This window comes from Pteronotus mesoamericanus, unplaced genomic scaffold (genome assembly GCF_021234165.1).
Source record: "Pteronotus mesoamericanus isolate MK-2021 breed Mesoamerican mustached bat unplaced genomic scaffold, CSHL_Meso_final contig_702, whole genome shotgun sequence".
Taxonomy (NCBI): Eukaryota; Metazoa; Chordata; class Mammalia; order Chiroptera; family Mormoopidae; genus Pteronotus; species Pteronotus mesoamericanus.
Genome location: NW_026555239.1, coordinates 4,408,959 through 4,426,433, shown reverse-complemented (window position 1 = coordinate 4,426,433; position 17,475 = coordinate 4,408,959). Strand labels below are relative to the sequence as shown.

General features: G+C 60.0%; 1 protein-coding gene across 1 annotated transcript in view; it reads left to right on the top strand.

The window, feature by feature from the left end:
• Positions 1-9,982, top strand: part of SHISAL1 (shisa like 1) — a 30,581-nt gene extending 20,599 nt beyond the window's left edge. Inside the window, exon 4 of the mRNA XM_054582580.1 lies at positions 9,887-9,982. Coding sequence (XP_054438555.1) covers position 9,887 — 1 coding nt within the window. The 3' untranslated portion in view covers positions 9,888-9,982. The remainder of the gene's footprint in view (positions 1-9,886) is intronic.
• Positions 9,983-17,475: the final 7,493 nt, after the last annotated feature.

Here is a 17,475-nt window from a genome sequence, read left to right as displayed (position 1 = left end):
TGGCAGAGAGCAGGTGCTCAGCCACACAGCACCCCTCTTCCCGGGGACACGCTGCCAGGCGTGCCTCGTCCTCAGAGAGGGCTCCTGCCGTCTTGCCCTGGAGGAGACCCACCCTGCCCGCCCGCCTGCCCAGCGCACGAGGTTGGAACTGAGTTAAGATCCCCCAAGCCGGTGACTGCAGTCTGGGTTAGCGTAAGAGAGAAACACTGATGGCTTGCCTGTCAGCCCTCAGACCAGGCATGTGCCCCGATTGGGAATCGAACCAGCGACCTTCAGGTTCGCGGGCCGGCGCTCAGTCCGCTGAGCCACACCAGCCTGGACGGGGGTTAGTGTAGACAAAGGTGCCAGCTTGCCTGGGCGGTTAGCAAAGAGAGGTTCCCGCCAAAGCCCGGGCAGTTCTGGGGGCTCACGGAGCGCTCCTGTAGGTCAGCCTGACAGACGGTCGCCCTCTGGGCTGCAGCAAGGACAACACGGGGGGAGGGAGGTCAGCGGGAAGGGGAAGCCGTGGCCGGGCGGTGGCTGTGATGGCCCCCAGACCACGGAGTCCAGGGACCCTTAAAGGCCAGCTCCCCGACCCGGCCGGCAGGGCAAGGAGGAAGGACGGACCTCTGTCCGCGTGGGGCAGCGTGGGGCAGGGCGGGCTGTGGAGCCTCTCCTCGTTGCTCCCCGCCCTGAGGGCTCTGGCCCTGACTGCTAAAATATTTGCTTCTAAGAATAGACGCCTGTTGGTGCAGCAAATGTCTCCCAACGTGGGCGACATTTCGGCTCTTGTCAGGATGACGGAAAGTGACGGCCGCTGGGGGGACCGGGGGGCCTGCGCTGTACAGACGCCCTCCAGAACGTTCTTCCTGCAGCTCCGAGGGCGCCCAGAGGGCGCAGGGGACCTGTTTCCGGGTGGCTTTGGCCGGGAACTCTGGGAACGGCTCTGCCACTCCTGTGGCTGTACGCTGCAGCCCGGGCGTGGTGACAACAAGGGCTCCGGGTCCCCTGGGCTGGGTTCCTGGGCTCTTTGCCACCCACTATGTGTCTTTGGGCCAGCGGCTTCGCCTCTCTGAGCTGGACATCGGTGGGGAGCACCGCCCTGGCTCCCCACTCCCGCTCCCCACGAGCTCCTACTCTGGCATCAAAACCTTGCTGTGGTCACTCCGCTGCCCCAGGCCGCCCTCCCGCCCCTGGAGGACTTCTCCTCCCGCTCCAGTGTGGCCTGTTGTCACGTCTGTGCCCACTACATGGGTGGAAGGCGGGGATGGTCTGAACCCTCCCGGACACCCCTGTGCCAGAGACCCCCAGGCCCTGGGCCGGGGGTCTCGCCCGCTCGCTCGACCGCCCCCACAAGCATCTACGCTGAGAAGCCTTGCTGCGCCGCCGTGGGCCGCCGTGTCCCGCCCGGCTTCCCCTGCCCCTCGTGTAGAACCAGGGAAGGGATGAGACGCTTCTACAGGGTCTTTCAACTCAAAACCTCTCTGCACTTCTTTCTGGCCGACAGAGACGCTGATCAGGGGCAAGGACGGATGTGGGAAGTGCTTTGAAAAATTCATGGCAGGAGGTGGGGAGAGAGCATGTTTGTGCAGAGGGAGGAGGGGTCCTGGAGAGAGGCTGGGAGGAAAGGACAGCGTCTTAAGCACTTTGAGCCATTTCAGGTCGCATTCAGCTCTCCCGGAAAGGCACGGGCATCAAATATTTACCGAAGCGGCATTAAAAATTAACCTTTAGGATGTAGACGTTGAAAGACCCTGAGCCCCCGAGAGACGGCCAGAAATCAGGAGGCTACAGGGAGGGGACGGCGGACTACATGCCGGGCGGGAGGAATGGAGCCCCCAGAGCCAGGGACAGCGCCCCACGGAGGGCAGGGCCGGGGCAGCCTCCGCGCGGCCTCTGCAGGGGCACCTGGCCAGCCCCCCGGGGCCACCAGCCCTTCCGGGCCCCCGTCTAACTGCTCGCTGCCACTCTGCCCGCCGGCCCACGCACTGTCCCGTCGCTTGAAGACTGTCCGCCTTCCCACCTGCTGGCTTCATGCTCTGGGGCGGGGCCTCCACGGGGGCGCGTTTGCTGCTCTCCCTCAGCCCTGAGAACCTCGGGGACACACACCCCTCTCTGACTCGGGCCCTCCTGCCCGCCTCTTTCAGGGCCCTTGGGACCTCACGCGGCCCACGGGGTCAGCGACACTCTCCCGCCCGCAGGCCCCCCCGTCTGTTCACACCCGCAGAACCTACTCCGGGATGTGCGGCCCGGCTCGGCTCGCAGCTTCCGGGGATCAGGACGGGGAACCCCGGCCTGCATGTGGGGTCACAGGGCAGGAGGGCGGTCAGCGTCAGTGTGTACTGCCCGCCCGCTTCCCCCGCGGCCAGATATCCGGGGCCCCCCCAGGCCCCCGAGTGTCCCTGCGGCCCCGCCCCGCCCTGGCATGGGTTGTGGTCTGTCGGCTTCATCGGAGCCGGGCCAGGGGCCCCGCAGGAGCAGCTCGCTGTACTTTCATGTGGCATTGACCCAACCCGTGTGCGTCCCTTCTGTCGTCATTACCCCAGCACACCTCCTCCTCCATGCAGCCTTCCGGGACCACGCCTTTGGTGGCTGAGAGCTCCGTGTGCGGGGCTGCAATCCCACCTCCGCGGGGTTGCCACCATCCGCGGGTCACTCCCTCTGCACTGCCTGCTCCCTTGTAGGGTGCGGGGCCAGCGCCCCCACCTCTCCGGTTGCTGGGGGGATGTGGCAGAAAGTGCGCCCCCAGCCCCACGCCGGGCAGAGCCCCTCCATGCAGGACAACTGCCAGCCCTTAGCCTTGCTGGGGCTCCTGTCTGCGTTCACCTGGCAGGGAGCCTTGAGACTCCTCTGCCTTTGTCCCTTGTCACAGGCTCTCAGCAGTCTGGAAGCGTTCATTGTTATGCAAATTGCCAGGTGCTGTGTTAACTTCGCAATTAGGATGCAGGTGCAGCCAGCCTGGGGTGGGAGGGGCCTGCCACGTCCAAGCTCTGGCCTCTGCCCAGCCAGCCGCCCTGCCCCCCGCCCCCCGCCCCCACCCCGGGCCACTGCCCTGCATCGGGAATGGCCGCGCGGCCGCTGTGGTTAGCGGCCTGGGCTGGAATCCCCGCCCTGCCACTAACCGGATACAGTGTGATTCGGGGCAGGTGGCTTTCCCTCCCGGAGCCTCAGCTCCCTCGTGTGTAACTGGGGAGCAAGGCACAGAGCTCCGCGAGCCACGTGAGGAAGGGGCACCCCGTCCCCTTCTCCGCCCGACTCTGCCTTTGTTAGAACCAGGAGGGCCCTGCAGCCGGCTCCCGGGGCCTCGGGCCATACGATGCCCTCGCCCGGCAGTTGAAGTGCTCGGGGGCGGCCGCCTCTCCAGACTCACCGCAGCCTGGAGCGCCTTGTGCCGCCCGCTGGGACCCTCTGAAGGGCCTCGGCTCGGACTGTGCCCTCCCCCAGGGCCCCTTCCCGTCTTCCTGACTAACTCTGCTCAGGCCCCGCTTGACATTGGCCCCAGAGAGTTCTCCCTGACCACCCCCCACCCCGCCCCATTCAAGGCCACGCCCTCCAGGACCCCCAGACACTCACTGCTGACACAGGCAGACCTGCCACTCTGGTTTGGGTCCCCGCCAACTCCGAGCCTTCAAGGACAGGGCTCAGGCCGGGTCATGTCAGTCCGCCCAGCCCAAGCCTGGCAGGGGAAGCCACCATATCTGGTGACAGGCGCATTGATGGCCTGGGCCTGGGTGGCAGTGAGGGGCCGAGAGACAGGAAAGTGCCTGGGGGGACAGGGACTCTGAGATGGGAGCAGGGTGACAGGAGCCACAGCTTCCTGCCCGCCTGCCCTCGTGGCCAAGGCGTGGCTGACACAACAGCAGAACGGAAGTTGCCATCTGCTGAAGTTTTGTTCTGGAAAGTTCTGCAGAGGCAAAGCATCCCAAGGCCTGCAGTGCGCAGTTGAGTGATGGGCTGGCTGTGTCCAGATGGGCCACATCAGAGCCACCCCAGCCAGGGGACGGTCCCAGCAATGAAAGTCCTCACTGGCTGGCGGGGAGGCTGTTCCCACGTGCCTGGCGTGGCATCAGGTGGCATCGGACACCCAGGGAGGTTCAGCGACTTGCCCTGGGTCGCAGCTTTTGAGGGGCAGCGCCAGGATCTGGGCCCAGGCTTTGCTGACCCTGACACGGGTGGGTTGGTGGCCCTCAGCCCCTCAGCAGTGCCCCGTGGCGCCGGCCATCCCAGAGGCCTGCGGGAGCCAGACTGGCTGCAGGAGGGGCCCCGTGCGCAGGGTGCTGGCGGAGGAGTAGGAGTGTGTCGAGCAGAGAAAGCCCGTGGGCGAGCGGTAATTCCCCTCAGGCATCCGGACCGAGGCCCTTCGCAGGGGCGGCCACACACGTAGGAACAGTGAGAGGCGCCGGGCGCAAGGAGAGGGGATGCTTGGATGCCCGTGTGCCCAGCCAAGGCGTCCAAGGATCCCCTCTCAGAAGCCAGAAGTGGAATTCCTTTAACATTATCGATTTAGAAATATCTCATGCCATACCAAAGAATATAGTAAAAATGTGTATCTAGTGCACGAGAACTAATGAAACAAGCTCCCGCTGCCCCGCTGGGGAGTAGAGTCCCGCCCTCACACACCCTCCCCCTCCACAGTCCCCCAGCCTGGATTTGTGCCTGTCACCCCCAAACCCACGTGTCTCTCCAGGGCGAGACTGCGGCAGCGTTTCCCCGCCCCCCACCGAAAGAAGCCACGCTGGGGCAATACAGGGGCTGCCCGGAGCGGGCCCAGAAGCGGGGACAGAGCTTGACGTCCTTGGCCCAGGGCGGGGTGATGCAGGCTCCCCCCGGAAACGGGGCACTCTTCCCAGTCGGCCTGGAACTGCAAAGATGAGGAAGGGGGGACGCTGTCCACTGCCCCTCGCCCCCGGCAGCGGTGTGAGAGGAGACCACGTCAGGAAGGGACAGAGGGCCACTGTGAGAGTCGCCAGGGCCTTGGTGGCGGCGGGCCGTTAGAGGGCTTCCAGCAGAAGAGGTTTAATCTCAACATGTCTGTTTTAGTGAAAGCACAGAGCACTCGGCTCCTGCGTTGAGAATACATTGCAGGGGGTGGGGCAGGGGGCCGGCTGAGAGGATAGAAGCCCCCGGGAGAGAGGATGGGGGCTCGGTGAGGAGCCCCAGGACGGAGGCGGCAGTGGTGAGAAACGTCGAGGGCCATGTCTGTTCGGAAGAGGGGAGACTGGCCCACGGGCTGGGCTCAGGTGTGAGAGAGAAGGGTCAGAGGCAGCCCCAGGTCATTCCGCCTGTGCTGCAGGGCGGCTGGGGGCGCCATCGGCCGAGGTGGGGAGGCTCCGGGGGTGGGGGTAGAAGCAAGCTGGGGAGTTTGGTTTTGGACACGTGAAGAACGAGGTGCCTGGTAGGCATGCCGGGGCATCTCCAGAGGGGGTATCCAGGGGGGCTTCCCGAGGCAGCCGGCAGTGGGGCTCCTGGACAGCCACCTGGCCCCGATGCCCGTGGCATTCTCCATCGGATGGGGAGCCACTGCTTCCGAGCCAGCGCCCTGCGGATGGACATCTCGCTGACCCTACCCCTCCACCTTTACCCACTTTGCTGCAGAAAGGATGCTCATACGGGTGTGCCCTCGGGAGCCCTCTGTAGGGTGATCGTTGGGCAGATTTGCCCGGCCAGGGGGCGCATGCATCTGTAACTTGGCTGTGCGTCACACTGCCTCGCGCAGAAGTGACCCCGATGTCCCTCCTACCGGCCGCACAGCAGAGGCTTCTCCCCGGAACCCACAAACACACGGTGCATACGGCCTCCTGGATCTGGCCCGAGGTGCAGGGTGGGAGCTTCCGGGAGCCTGTTTTCATGATGACTTTCATGAGTGTTGCTCATATTTCCGGCTTTGAATTTTCAATTTGCCAGTTTCTGTCTTCTTGGCAGTCGGTCTGTGTAGATTCTCTCTCCTTAGATCCCTTGGGTTATTTCTCTTTTCCTGGCAATCCACCCATTTTGTCGGGGTTTCTGAGTCGGTTGGCCAGCGTTGAGCGGGAGGCTCTGGGCTCCTCTCCGGTTAACCGCCTGTCCCCCGCGCCTTGCCACGCGCCCGTTCCGGGCCACCCCGTTGCCGCCCCTGGAGGCTGCGATGGGCCTGCACGGCGAAAAGCGCCCCCATTCTGGAGCCCACGGTGATTTGGGTGCAGTTTGTTTTGTTCTGTGGTTTTGGTGCTCATATTCTCACATGCTGGTATGTTGTGATCAGAGAAATTCACCTTTATTCTGCTTTTTGGAATTTACTTTCTTTGTGGCCCAAGAGCCACTGTGTGTGTGTGTTTTCAGGAGCGTAGGAACAGAACGTAGGTTCTGTTTCTCTCTCACCACACACACTGTTACTAATGTGATCATTTGGCTCCACGTATCCTTAGTCACGTTGTGGCCACTGTCGTCTGTAACGGACTGAGAGAGGTGGGCTAAGGTGCACAGACGCTGGAGGAGTCTGTCCCCTTCTTCCCGCATCTCCGCCAGCTCTTTCTTGACGCACGGCGAAGCGACGTCCCTTGGTGCATTGATACTCGTTACTTTAGATGTGGCGACACTCGCCTGTGACCTCCCCCCCGCCCCCCGCCCCCCCCCCCGCCCGTATTTGGTGCCCTAACTTCAGCTGCATCTAATATTCCCATCAAGACCCCTGGCTTCTCTTCGTTTGCATTTGTCTGTTGTATCTCAGTCCATCCTGTTTTTTAAAATTTGATAAAACACGTAATATCACATTTACCATTTTAACCACTTTAAGTGTGCTGTTTGGTGGCATCGAGTACGTTTGTATTTTTGTGCGACCATCACCAGAACTTTTTCGTCACCTGTCAGTTCTTTCGTCTGAAACCTTTCTGAATCACTGCACCTTCGGGGGGTTTTGTGTGTACTCCGGCCTCAGAGTCTGTTTGTTTTTAAGCAGTGCGTGCGGATGACTTATTAACAGTGACTGAGATGGCAGATACAGTTGGTCTTAGTTGTGTCGTTATAGTTTATGATATGCGTTCTCCTTTTATAGCTTTTGTGGGGGTTGTCAATTTTCACCATATGGCTCTGTTTTCTTTGTTTTATTTTTTGTGTCTATGTCTTCTGACAATTTGGAAAGCTGTGTTTTGGATGCCATAGTTATCTTTATAATTATAGTACAATTATAAGGATTTCATGCTCTTAATCACTTATTTCTTTAGACAATCTGTATTTTCTCCCTGTTATGAACAATGTCCAAATTAAAATACCATATTTTGCTGTGTATAATGCACAGGTTTTTGCCCAAATTTTTGAGGGGAAAAATAAGAACGTGCATTATACATGGGTAGTACTAATTTTGTATCTTCATAAATGTGTTTAATTCTTTTATTTATGCTTATCCATTAAAAGTGTAACTCCAGAAAGCAATAATGATATCTGTATGCAAAATAATACCCTGGAAAAGATCATTGGTTTTGTTTCTAAATAGAAATAAATAATTGCATTAAAAATTAAAACAAAAAATTTTTTTTTTCCTGAAAGTTTGGGCCAAAAACTTGGGTGTGCATTATACATGGCAAAATATGGTATTTTTACTTTCCCTCTCTTTCTCCAAATGATTTTCATTGATGATACTATATTATTTTTTCTATTTCCCTTTGTAACCCTAATGTCACTTGCACCTGTAAGTGATTCTTTAGACCTCCACCTATAAGTGAATAAGACGTGCTCTATCTCTCCTTCTCACCTCCACGTTGCTTATTTTTATTTGTATCTGTTCTCTGTTTTCTTTTTCATTCTTCCCTATAATGGTCCCCACGGTGATTTGGGTGCAGTTTGTTTTGTTTGTGGTTTTGGTGCTCATATTCTCACATGCTGGTATGTTGTGATCAGAGAATTTCATCTTTATTCTGCTTTTTGGAATTTACTTTCTTTGTGGCCCAATAGAAGCCACATAAAACCGTCCTCGATTTGTTTCAGACACGGCCCTCCGGTCAATCAGCCGTCACTGCCGGAGGCCTTCCCCGGGTGACTCCGTCGGCTCTGAGTGCATCCTCCAGCAATTTATGTAAGAGGAGCTCACGGGAAATCAAAACTATGTTAAAAAATTTTTTTACTTTATACTTAAAAACTGTTCATCCTGGGCTTTGCGTTCCTGGTTCACGCGTTCGTTCATTTAGCGAATCCTGGTAAGCCCCTCCTGCGTGTCAGTTACTGTTCCGGACTCGGGGCGGCAGAAACAAACACACCACGAAACGAATTAAACGAATTAAAACGAATTAAAATTTTCATTTTAATTTTTAATGCAATTATTTATTTCTGTTTAGAAACAAAACTAATGGTCTTTTCCAGGGTATTATTTTGCATACAGATGTCATTATTGCTTTGTAGAGTTACACTTTTAATGGATAAACATAAATAAAAGAATTGAACACATTTATGTAGATACAAAATTAGTACCACCCATGTATAATGCACGTTCTTATTTTTCCCCTCAAAAACTTGGGCACACCTTGCGCTTCTTGTGGCCGGTAAGGGGGTGGTAAACGACAAACCAGGCAGCAAGTGAAATAGGAGGTGTGCCGAGCGCTGCGCTGCGGAGAAAGACAGAGCAGGCGACGGGGACGACACCGGGCTCTGTCCTGTGGGGCGGAGGAGGGGCCTCCGCGGAGCCTCCTCCCGCCCTGACTCCGTGCATGGTCCCCATGGTGCGGAGCTGGGGGTCGACTCGGCCACCGCTCACTCCGGAAAGGTGGGCCGCGCTGGCTTTGCCCCCGGCCCCCCCCCCGGTCGCCCCCTGTACCGCTGAGAGCATGCGCTGGAACTTGGTTGAAGATGGCTTCTCAGTCAAGAGCCGTAATAAGGCACCAGCTCTGAGACCCAGCTGCCCTGAGGTGGAGGGGGCGGTCGAGGCCCCCGCTCCCCGAGCCAGGTGGCTCCCTGCCTTAGCGGGGGGCCTTCACTCTTGTGCTAGATTTGTGTCCCTTTCCCAATACGAGTAGACTTCCACTTACAAGGCAATGCCATGGGTCATGTGATCACCCCCATCTGCAAGGGAGGCTGGGAAGGGGCGTATCTGTGAGTGGGTAACAGCCCTACCCATGGATCTAGGACAGGGAATTGGCGGTGCTGCCCCGGAAGGAGCTTGGGCTTCTGCTCCTCATGGTCCTTGTCTGGAGGTGACTCTGAGAGGAAAAAGGACTGAGGCAACGCATCTCTGCCCATCAAAGCTGCCAACGCGCCGTCCCTGCGCCGGGAGCGCCCCGGCTCCTCCCCGCGGCCCTGGGTGACGGGGTCACGGCCAGCGGTGTGACCCCCAGCTTCACAGTGGCTGCATGGTAACGACGCGCGAGACCAGGATCTGTCCTTCATCACTTTGCTTCGTCACAGCAAGGGTGACCGTACGGTTTATCATCAATATCAGGACACTTTTGAGTGGGAAAGGGGAACCGCATTAAAAATCATGTCAGACAGCAGGTGTTAACCGGCGCTGCCCCGAGCCGTTGTTGCTGAGGCAGATGAACACTATTGGTTTGGCAAGTTGATCTGATGTCTCACAGATTGAAAGCTGTATCGTTACATCTGCGCGCTCTGTTCTAATAATTAGCCTATTGAGTCTCTTGGATTCGCTAAGTGTATTATCGGCAAATGATTGTCATCTGGGATCTTCTCTTCCCCTCCTGACGCTCTAGGCTTTTTTTCTTGCCTATTTGCATGGGGCGGGGGTGGGAGTACAGGATGGAACTGTGGTCCACAGGCTTGCTTGTCTTGCTTCCGGTCTTAAAGCCAAACCACTCTCAGTATCCGGAAGACAAAGGCAAGTCACGGGCTTAGAGAAAAACGAGCTTCTCCTGGCACTGAGGCCTGAGAGACGTGTCCCCCAGGGAGGAGACACCGTGTGATGTTTTGTTTCCTTCTGCTTCCCCAGAAAACCCTTTTGCCGTGCCTCAGGATGGGGGAGGTGAGACCCGAAGCCCCCGGCGCAGCCTCCAAGAAGAACCACTTCAGCAGAGATGCCAGGGAGAGCCGCGGCGGCTGCAGCAGCGGCGGAGGAGGAGATGCCGCCTGTGCCCCAAACCCCCTTCAGTGGACTTCTAAGATTAGGAGCAGACTCAGGGGCGGGAGCCCGGGGGGGGGGGGGCCAGGGAGGGGCTTCCGAGCCACCGTCCGCAAGCAATAGTCCCATTTTGGGCTGGTGGCTTCTGAGAGGTGACGCCCTTGTGGACTCAAGATGACCGTCACGAAGCTGCTCCGGCCGCTCCAAGCCGGGAGGACGAGGTCTGCGTGTCGACCCCGGGGCTCCCTCGCCTCCGCTCCCTCCAGCCGTGGCCCGCGGGCCTGTGCGTGTCCGAATAGTGACTGTGAGTGTGTGTGTGCGCACATGTGTGACCTGGGTGTTCTTCTTGTTTGTTTGCTGGGTTGGTTTTTATTGGGTCCCTCCAAGTTCTGTGATGGGTGCGTGTCGCTGCCTGCTGGGGTCCTCACCAGCGTTCCGGGGGCCGGCTTCCTGCTGGAGCTGGAGCTGCGAACCAGGTGGGGTCGGTGATCCCGGGGCCCAGCCCTGCTGAGTCATGGGGCGCGCGGGGGATGTGAAAACTCCAGGGAGTGTTCGTGGTTATGGAAGTGGTTCCCAAAGCAACCGCTGTGATAAGAGACGTGTCCACACACCCTCACACCCTCGTGCCCACCCGTTCTCACCACCGGGGAGGGTGTGAGGAACCCCCTGCAGAAGCAGCTCCGGGCGAGGAAGGTGTCCAGGGTCCCACAGGGAGGAGGGGCCGGCCCTCAGTCTGGGGTGCGGGAACCCAATGTCCAGGACCCCAGCCCAGGGCGTCCCCAGCACAGACCCAAGGCACCCCCGGTCGCTGCCCAGTGGACTGACCGTCACCCCAAGCTCTCCACCGTCACCGCCCCACACCCCAACTCACACACACAGCACATTCTGCCCGAGCACCTGCTGCGTGCCCGCCCCATGCTGGACGGTGGTGGGGACAGAGGTGAGTCAGGCAGTCCCCATCCCTGCCCCAGGGGAGCCACCGTCTGTGTATAGACACCTAGAGGGCAAGGTTCTGGAAACCCTTGCATCCGGATGCCTATAACGTTCACCTGCAGAGCCCGCCATGGCCCCTACCCACCCCCCCGCCCCGGGCACAGAAGGAAGGGGACCTGTCTCGCCAGCGTAGGCACCCTCACTCCACTCACGTCAGTGACGCTGGACGTGCTCCCAGCTCTGTATTCGTTCAGTGGGCCCTGCCCAGTAAACATGTGCCCCGCCCGACTGCAGATCCTCCCTGAGACACACCCGGTGTGCTCCCCACGCCCGGCTCCATCCTCGGAGGGCAGCGAGCAGGCAGGCCCCGCTCCTGCCCGGGGGCTGGTGTTCCGGCCGGGGCGAGGGGACAGAGGGAAGTAAGTGGTGAACGAGGAGGAAGAGAATCCAGTCGGGACGTGCTGGGTGTGGGCCACCGGGGCAGGCCTCTTTCAGCAGGTGGCAGGCCCAGACCCGAGGATGAGCCAGAGCCAGGCGCGGGATGCGGGAGAGCATTCCCGGTGGCGGGAATGGCGAGTGCAAAGGCCCTGGGGCAGCAACGGCTCCGTGGGCTCAGGGAATCAGGAGAAACCCAGGGCGGCGGGGACCCGGCGGGACTGCGGGAGGGGATGAGGGTGACGGGGCCTGGGGGCCTGGTTCGCTGGGAGCCAGGGCCCCTCCCCTGATAAGGCAGAAAGAACTTCCCGGGATGGGAAAGGCCTTCCGTGCAGCCTGGCTCTTCATCCTCTCTGCAGCCCCGTAAAGAAGAGACCCTCCGCACTCTGTGGCCTAGGAAACTGAGACTCGGGTGGGTCTAGTGGCCAGCATCCCCCAGGGGGCTGTGGAAGACTCGGCGCCTGGCTTCATCCTGTCTCCTCCAGACCGTGGCCCAGGGCCCAGGGGGACAGCTTGGGCGCGGCAACGAGGGAGAAACTTTGTTTGGGGTGTTGCCCAGGGATGGGCATGGCTTCCTTTCCCATGGACGCAAGTCACCCCAGGACACGCGCCAGGCCTTGTCCGCGTGGAGAAGCAGCTGCCGTCCGGCCCAGCTCGCACCTGCCGTCCTCCCGTGTGCGTAGCCTCTGAAGTCACGAAGTCTGTAGGGGGCAGAGGGCACGAGACCCAGATCCTGAAGTCAGGTCCGCATTAAGAGCAGCGTGACCTTGGGCAAGCCCCGTGCCCCCTCTGCCCACAGGCTCCCAGGCCGTAAGAGGAAGGAGTCAGACCAGGCTTTGAGGCCCCTGCGTGTTTAGTTTCCTGTGGTTCTGGGGCCCTTTCTCTGCAGAAAAGGAGCTGGTGGCCTGGCCTCCCTGACCCGAGGCCTGGAACCAGAGGTCACTGTCACAGACCAGCCAGGGCTAGGAGTCACTCTGAGATTGGCAGCTTGCAGGATGCAAATCGGATTCCGGGAGGCTGGTGGTGCCTGCGGGCGGCTCCGCTGGGCCCCGCCCCTTCCCGCTTCCTGTCTGAGCAAATGGCTTCCTGTCTGAGCTCAGCGTCTCACCTGCGAGCAGAGCAGAGGTGCGGGGTGTGCGGGGGCAGGGGAGGTAACAGCCCTTGCTGCCTCGCGCTGCAGAGAGGGCTGAGGACAGTGCACGCGGGGCCCCAACCCCCACAGGCCCCGGGTCATCCCCACAAAACCTGTCCCCATCCTACCGGGGCAGGCAGACATGCCAATGAGTGGCGTCCCTGAGAATAAGACGCAGGGTAGTGACAAGTTAGAGTAGAGATTTCTAGTGTTAGTGATTTTTAGTGACTCTCAAGCCTGAGTTCTCAAGCTGCCTCTGTTTACTTTCTACTGTGAGCTTCTGGCTATCACCACAGGATTTGTCAAAGTAACAACAACGACAAAACACAAGCGTAGGAGAGGGCAGCGTAGCTCTGAGGCGCCGTGTTCGATGCTGGCGTACAGCTCGCCCCGTGTGTGTGCAGGACTTTCCCCACCGGGAACTATGTATTAAGAGTGAGCAGTTTTACGCTTTCCTTCCCATCCGGTGTAACAGGTGCGTCTTGGACTCTCTGTCCAGAACCGATGGCTGGCTGCGCCCACGGGCCTCTCGCCCTCACCTTGCCCTCGGAGATCACCCTGCATCTCGGGGGCAGCCTGACGCTGGCCAGGACCCACGTGAAACAGGCCTTAATTGAAAACACGTGCACACGGGCGCCTGTGCCCGCACTCACGCACGCACACGTGCATACACACAATTCTGCAGGCCGCACCCATCCCTCGTGTGTGCGCTGCTTCAGAAGCACAGCAGGCCGGCAGCGAGCCAGGGCGTCGGCGTCTCCCCGCGTCACCGGGGGAAACTCCCCAGGCACGCTCGGGCTCCAGGACTGGGAGGAAGGACTTCAGGGAGGGGGGATCAGGCAAAACATGGCCAGGAATGGAGGTCCCAGACTTCTGCTGAGAGGCGCTCCCCAGCCCACCATCAAGTCCAAAGATCCACGCAGGTCATTTCAATGACGACGAGGCTGTGGGGGGAGGCTGTGCCCAGCACCGTCCGCACACGCCAGCAGAGCCTGCAGGCCGTGTCCACGCCAACCTTCGCTGCCCCTCCAGCCCGCTGTCCCTCCCTGGTCCCGTTCCCTGGCCCGGCGGATGCCCCGTTCCCTGTGTCTACAAGGGGCTGTGCTGTAAGACAAGCTTCCCAGGGTCACGGACTTTTAAAAGAGCTGTCATTGGGTTTATTTCAATTGTTTCGCCTTGGCTGATCGGTGCCCCCCCAAGAGGGAGAGGCACGCCCTTGGCGGCCTCCCGAGCGGATGTGCGGAGGCTCGCTTGAGAGCCCCTAGCGGAGTCATGGGGCCTGTCCTGTGAACATTGACCGGCAGCCAGGCCGTCACCGATCTGCCGTGCAGGTCGGCGTGGGATGGTAGAGGCGCCTCTTGGGGATTCTTGGTCTTATGGCTCACCTGGCCCCCACGGGCTGTCTGAAAGGTCAGGGGGCAGCCAACCACCCAATGAGCTCGTGACACTGTGGTCCCTGCAGCCCTGGAGCTCGTCACCAGGCGTGGTGACACCCCGCGCCCTCCTGACAACGAACGCTGCTCAGCCGCTGAAGCCACGCAGGGCTCCCAGCCCCTCCATGAGCACAGACGCCACACCAGGTGGCGGCTCGGTGCACAGATGCCACTTCGGGGCCGGAGGCCCGAAAAACTCAACCGTTGAAGTGGGGCAGTCAGGCGAGATGGAAGGCCCCAAAGAACCACTTGTGCACACGTGCATTCATCCCTCCGCCGGGCAGGCATTCGCCGGTCGGGACCCCAGTGCCCACCCGGGGGCGGCTCCCGCCGCAGGCCGAGGCGCCAGGAAACGCACGGTGCCCGAGGGAAGGGCGGGGGTGCCCCCTGCAATGACTAGTTGTGCCTAACAGTTAGGAACGCTCAGATTCACAAAGCAAATAGGGAACGCTTACTTATCCCGTCCACGGAAGTGACCTTGGAGGTGGCGTGGTCCCCCCGTGCCCAAGTTTCTAGTCCGAGGCCCTGCCAGGCAGCGGGTGCCAGAGGCTTGGTGAGTGAACGGCTGTGACCATTAGTCCCCCTGCACCCAAAACTCCTCCCTTCATGCCAAAGCCCCGCCCCCTTTGCCCTGGCCGACCGAGATGCCGGGCTGCTGTGGGGCCCGCCGGCAGGGGTGCCGTTCACGGCGCCGTCACAGGACAGGGTATGGGCTCCCAGGGCGCCGCTCCTACAGGCTGCGCTGTGAACGGCGGCTCTGGGGCCGGCACCACGAGGGCCCCGCTGCACGGCCCTCGACCACCCCCAGAAACCGACAGGGTCCCTCTGAACTCAGACGAGCCCCGGGGAAGCTCGCCTGAGCACCTGAGGGGAAGTCGCAGGTGGCCCGGCCACCGCGGGCACCCCCAGGGCCACGGCTGGGGCCAGTCGGGCGGCTCGAAAGAACCTCCCTAGGAACCTGGCCTCAGTTTCTCACATGTGGTTTCGGCCTGTCTCTTCCCCCATTTTCTATGGCAGAGCTCGTGGGACACGTCCCCGTTTACCAGCCAAACTGGCAGAGCCTGGGGGACGTGCACACCGAGGGCTGGGGCTCAGTCGCCCTAACACGGCGGGTCCTCCCCAGGGTCAGCGGGACAAGCTACGGGTGGGACAGAAACGTCTTCTCTCCCCTGTTAGCCCCGGCGTCACGTGGGCCGGCGTGGGGTCTCTCTGAGAATTGTTAACCGGGAAAACCAAAAACCAATAATGTTCCTACTATTAATAATAATATATAATGTATTAATAATGACGTGTTTTACACCGACCGCTGTTGCACTGCTTTTGTCTTTATATACAGTAGTTTTTATAAAGATGTCCCTAGGTTTTAATAAAGGAGTGTCATGTCCACTGTGCCCTGTATTAAAACTGGCTTTCTTCCCTCAAGATGCACCCAGGGGACCCTGCATTCCTGTTCTCGGTCACTCTCTGTCACGGAGGGTGGAGGGCCAGGGCCTGGGGTCTTGGCTGAGGCGCTGTCTGAAGGGGCATCAGGGCAGCTGGTCACGCAAGACCATCCTGAAGACCTCAGGGCGCCCGCGCCAAGGCCACCCCCTCCCGCACAAGGGGCGAGAGCCAGGTCAGCGTGGAGGCAGCCGCGAAGGGCCCTGGTGAGCAAGGCGGGACGGTGGCTGCCGAGGGTGCTGTCGCCAGCGTCCCCTGCTACCCTGTGACCTCCTGTCATCCCCGCGCCTGCAGCTGGTGCTGGGGGACGGCAGTTCTCCCTGGGCGGGCGCGGTTCATTGCCGGGCTCCGAGGACGGCCGTGCGCCAACCCCAGCCAGGGGCTGGCAGAGAGGGGCCAGGCCTCCGGCCCTCGAGAGGAACAGATGGGCTTACTGGGCAAACAGGGGCCTGAGCCCCTACTCACGGCCACCCCCAGGGGCCACGTTGGACCCACTCCCCGCCCAGGACTCCCCCTCACTCACAGCTTGGCCGGAGCCCTGCCGCCGCAAAAGCAAGGGGTCCAGGTCCGGCTCCGCTCCGCTTCGACCTCGAGTGCTAAGCAGAGCTCTCCCTCCCACACCACGGACTGGGGTCCCGTGTGGTGGCCTAGTTGTGGGGGGTGGGGGGCGGCTCTCGGCATGCCTTCCTCCTCCTCAGCCCCTTGGGTTCAGGGCCGGGAAGGGGAGAAAGGACAGAGAGAGGACGAAGTCAGGCGTTGAGCGCTGTGACCGTTTAGCTGCTGTGGACATGTTCTTGGAACAAATGAAGGTTTCTCTGGAGTCCCCATGGGCGTCTTCTCGTGCCCCTGTAAAACTAATATTCATACAGAAACCTGTACCCCCACACTGGAAAGTACCCAAAGGCACTTCAGCTGGCGAGTGGTTAAACAACCTGTGCGCCTCCTTGACGAATACCACTCAGCAACGGAACGGAAGGAACGGCTCCTGGATCTGTGCGACAGTCTGCTGGAAGCCCCTGCAAACCCCCCTGCCTGCCAAGAGCCAGTCCCGGAAGGCCGCGTCCCGTCTGCCTCCGTTGGCAGAGTGTCCTCGAAACGGCACAGTTACAGAAGCGGAGGACGGGGGTGGTGGCTGTCAGGTACCGCAGCAGCGGGCAGGAGGCAGGAGGCGAGTGGGCGCAGCCACCAGTACGGGCACGGGAGGGACCCTGGGGCTGATGGAAACACTGTTTACCTTGAGAGTGGCCGGTGTCACCACCCTAGATGTGACATTGTCCTACAGCCCGTGCAAGATGTCAGCCCCGGGGGAAGCTGCGGAGGGACCTCTCCGCACTGCTTCTTACGCCTGCCTGTGACTACGCCGTTATCTCGAAGGGAAAAAGGGTCATTGGGAAAAGCAGGTTAGAGAGGACTGAAGGGGGGATTGATGAACCTGAAGATACGCTGAGAGAAACACCCAGAATGACGGCCAGCGAGCCGGGGGCGGAAGAGCCCCCAGTCTGGGAAACCTGTGAGCGACAGGAACCTGTGGTTCCGAGAGGAGGGGCAAAGAGAAGGAAGAAGAGGCGCATCTGAGGGGGTAAAAGGCGGAGACCTTTTCGCGAATGATTAAAGACACACAGCCACAGATTCAGGAATCTTGGCTTCTTAACTTTGCGTCGCCACAAGGTTCCCTGTGTCGCCCTTTTATAGCTGCACCCACTTCCTCCCCGCCCCACCCCTTCTCAGTCCCTCACAGTGACCCAAGTGTCCTCCCTTCCTAGAGCTGTGTCATTTTAAGGACGTTCTATAAATGGATTCATACAGGATGTAACCTTTCGGCATTCAAGTTGGGCCACTTCAAGCAAAGAGCGCCCCTTTGAGAAGCAAAACACACAGACAAAAATCTTAAACGTAGCTAGAAGAGGGGCGGGCGTGACCAAGCAATGCCCCAGGAAAGTCCCCTCCCTAAAGTGACTCAAGAATCCCACTGCTTTTGCCTTGTGTCTCCACAATATTCAACACAGAGCTTCCCGTAGGAAATGCCCCTGGAAGGGAGGTCGAGAGAGAAGGGAGGTTCTCTTAGCACCTCGCCCCAGAAACAGTGT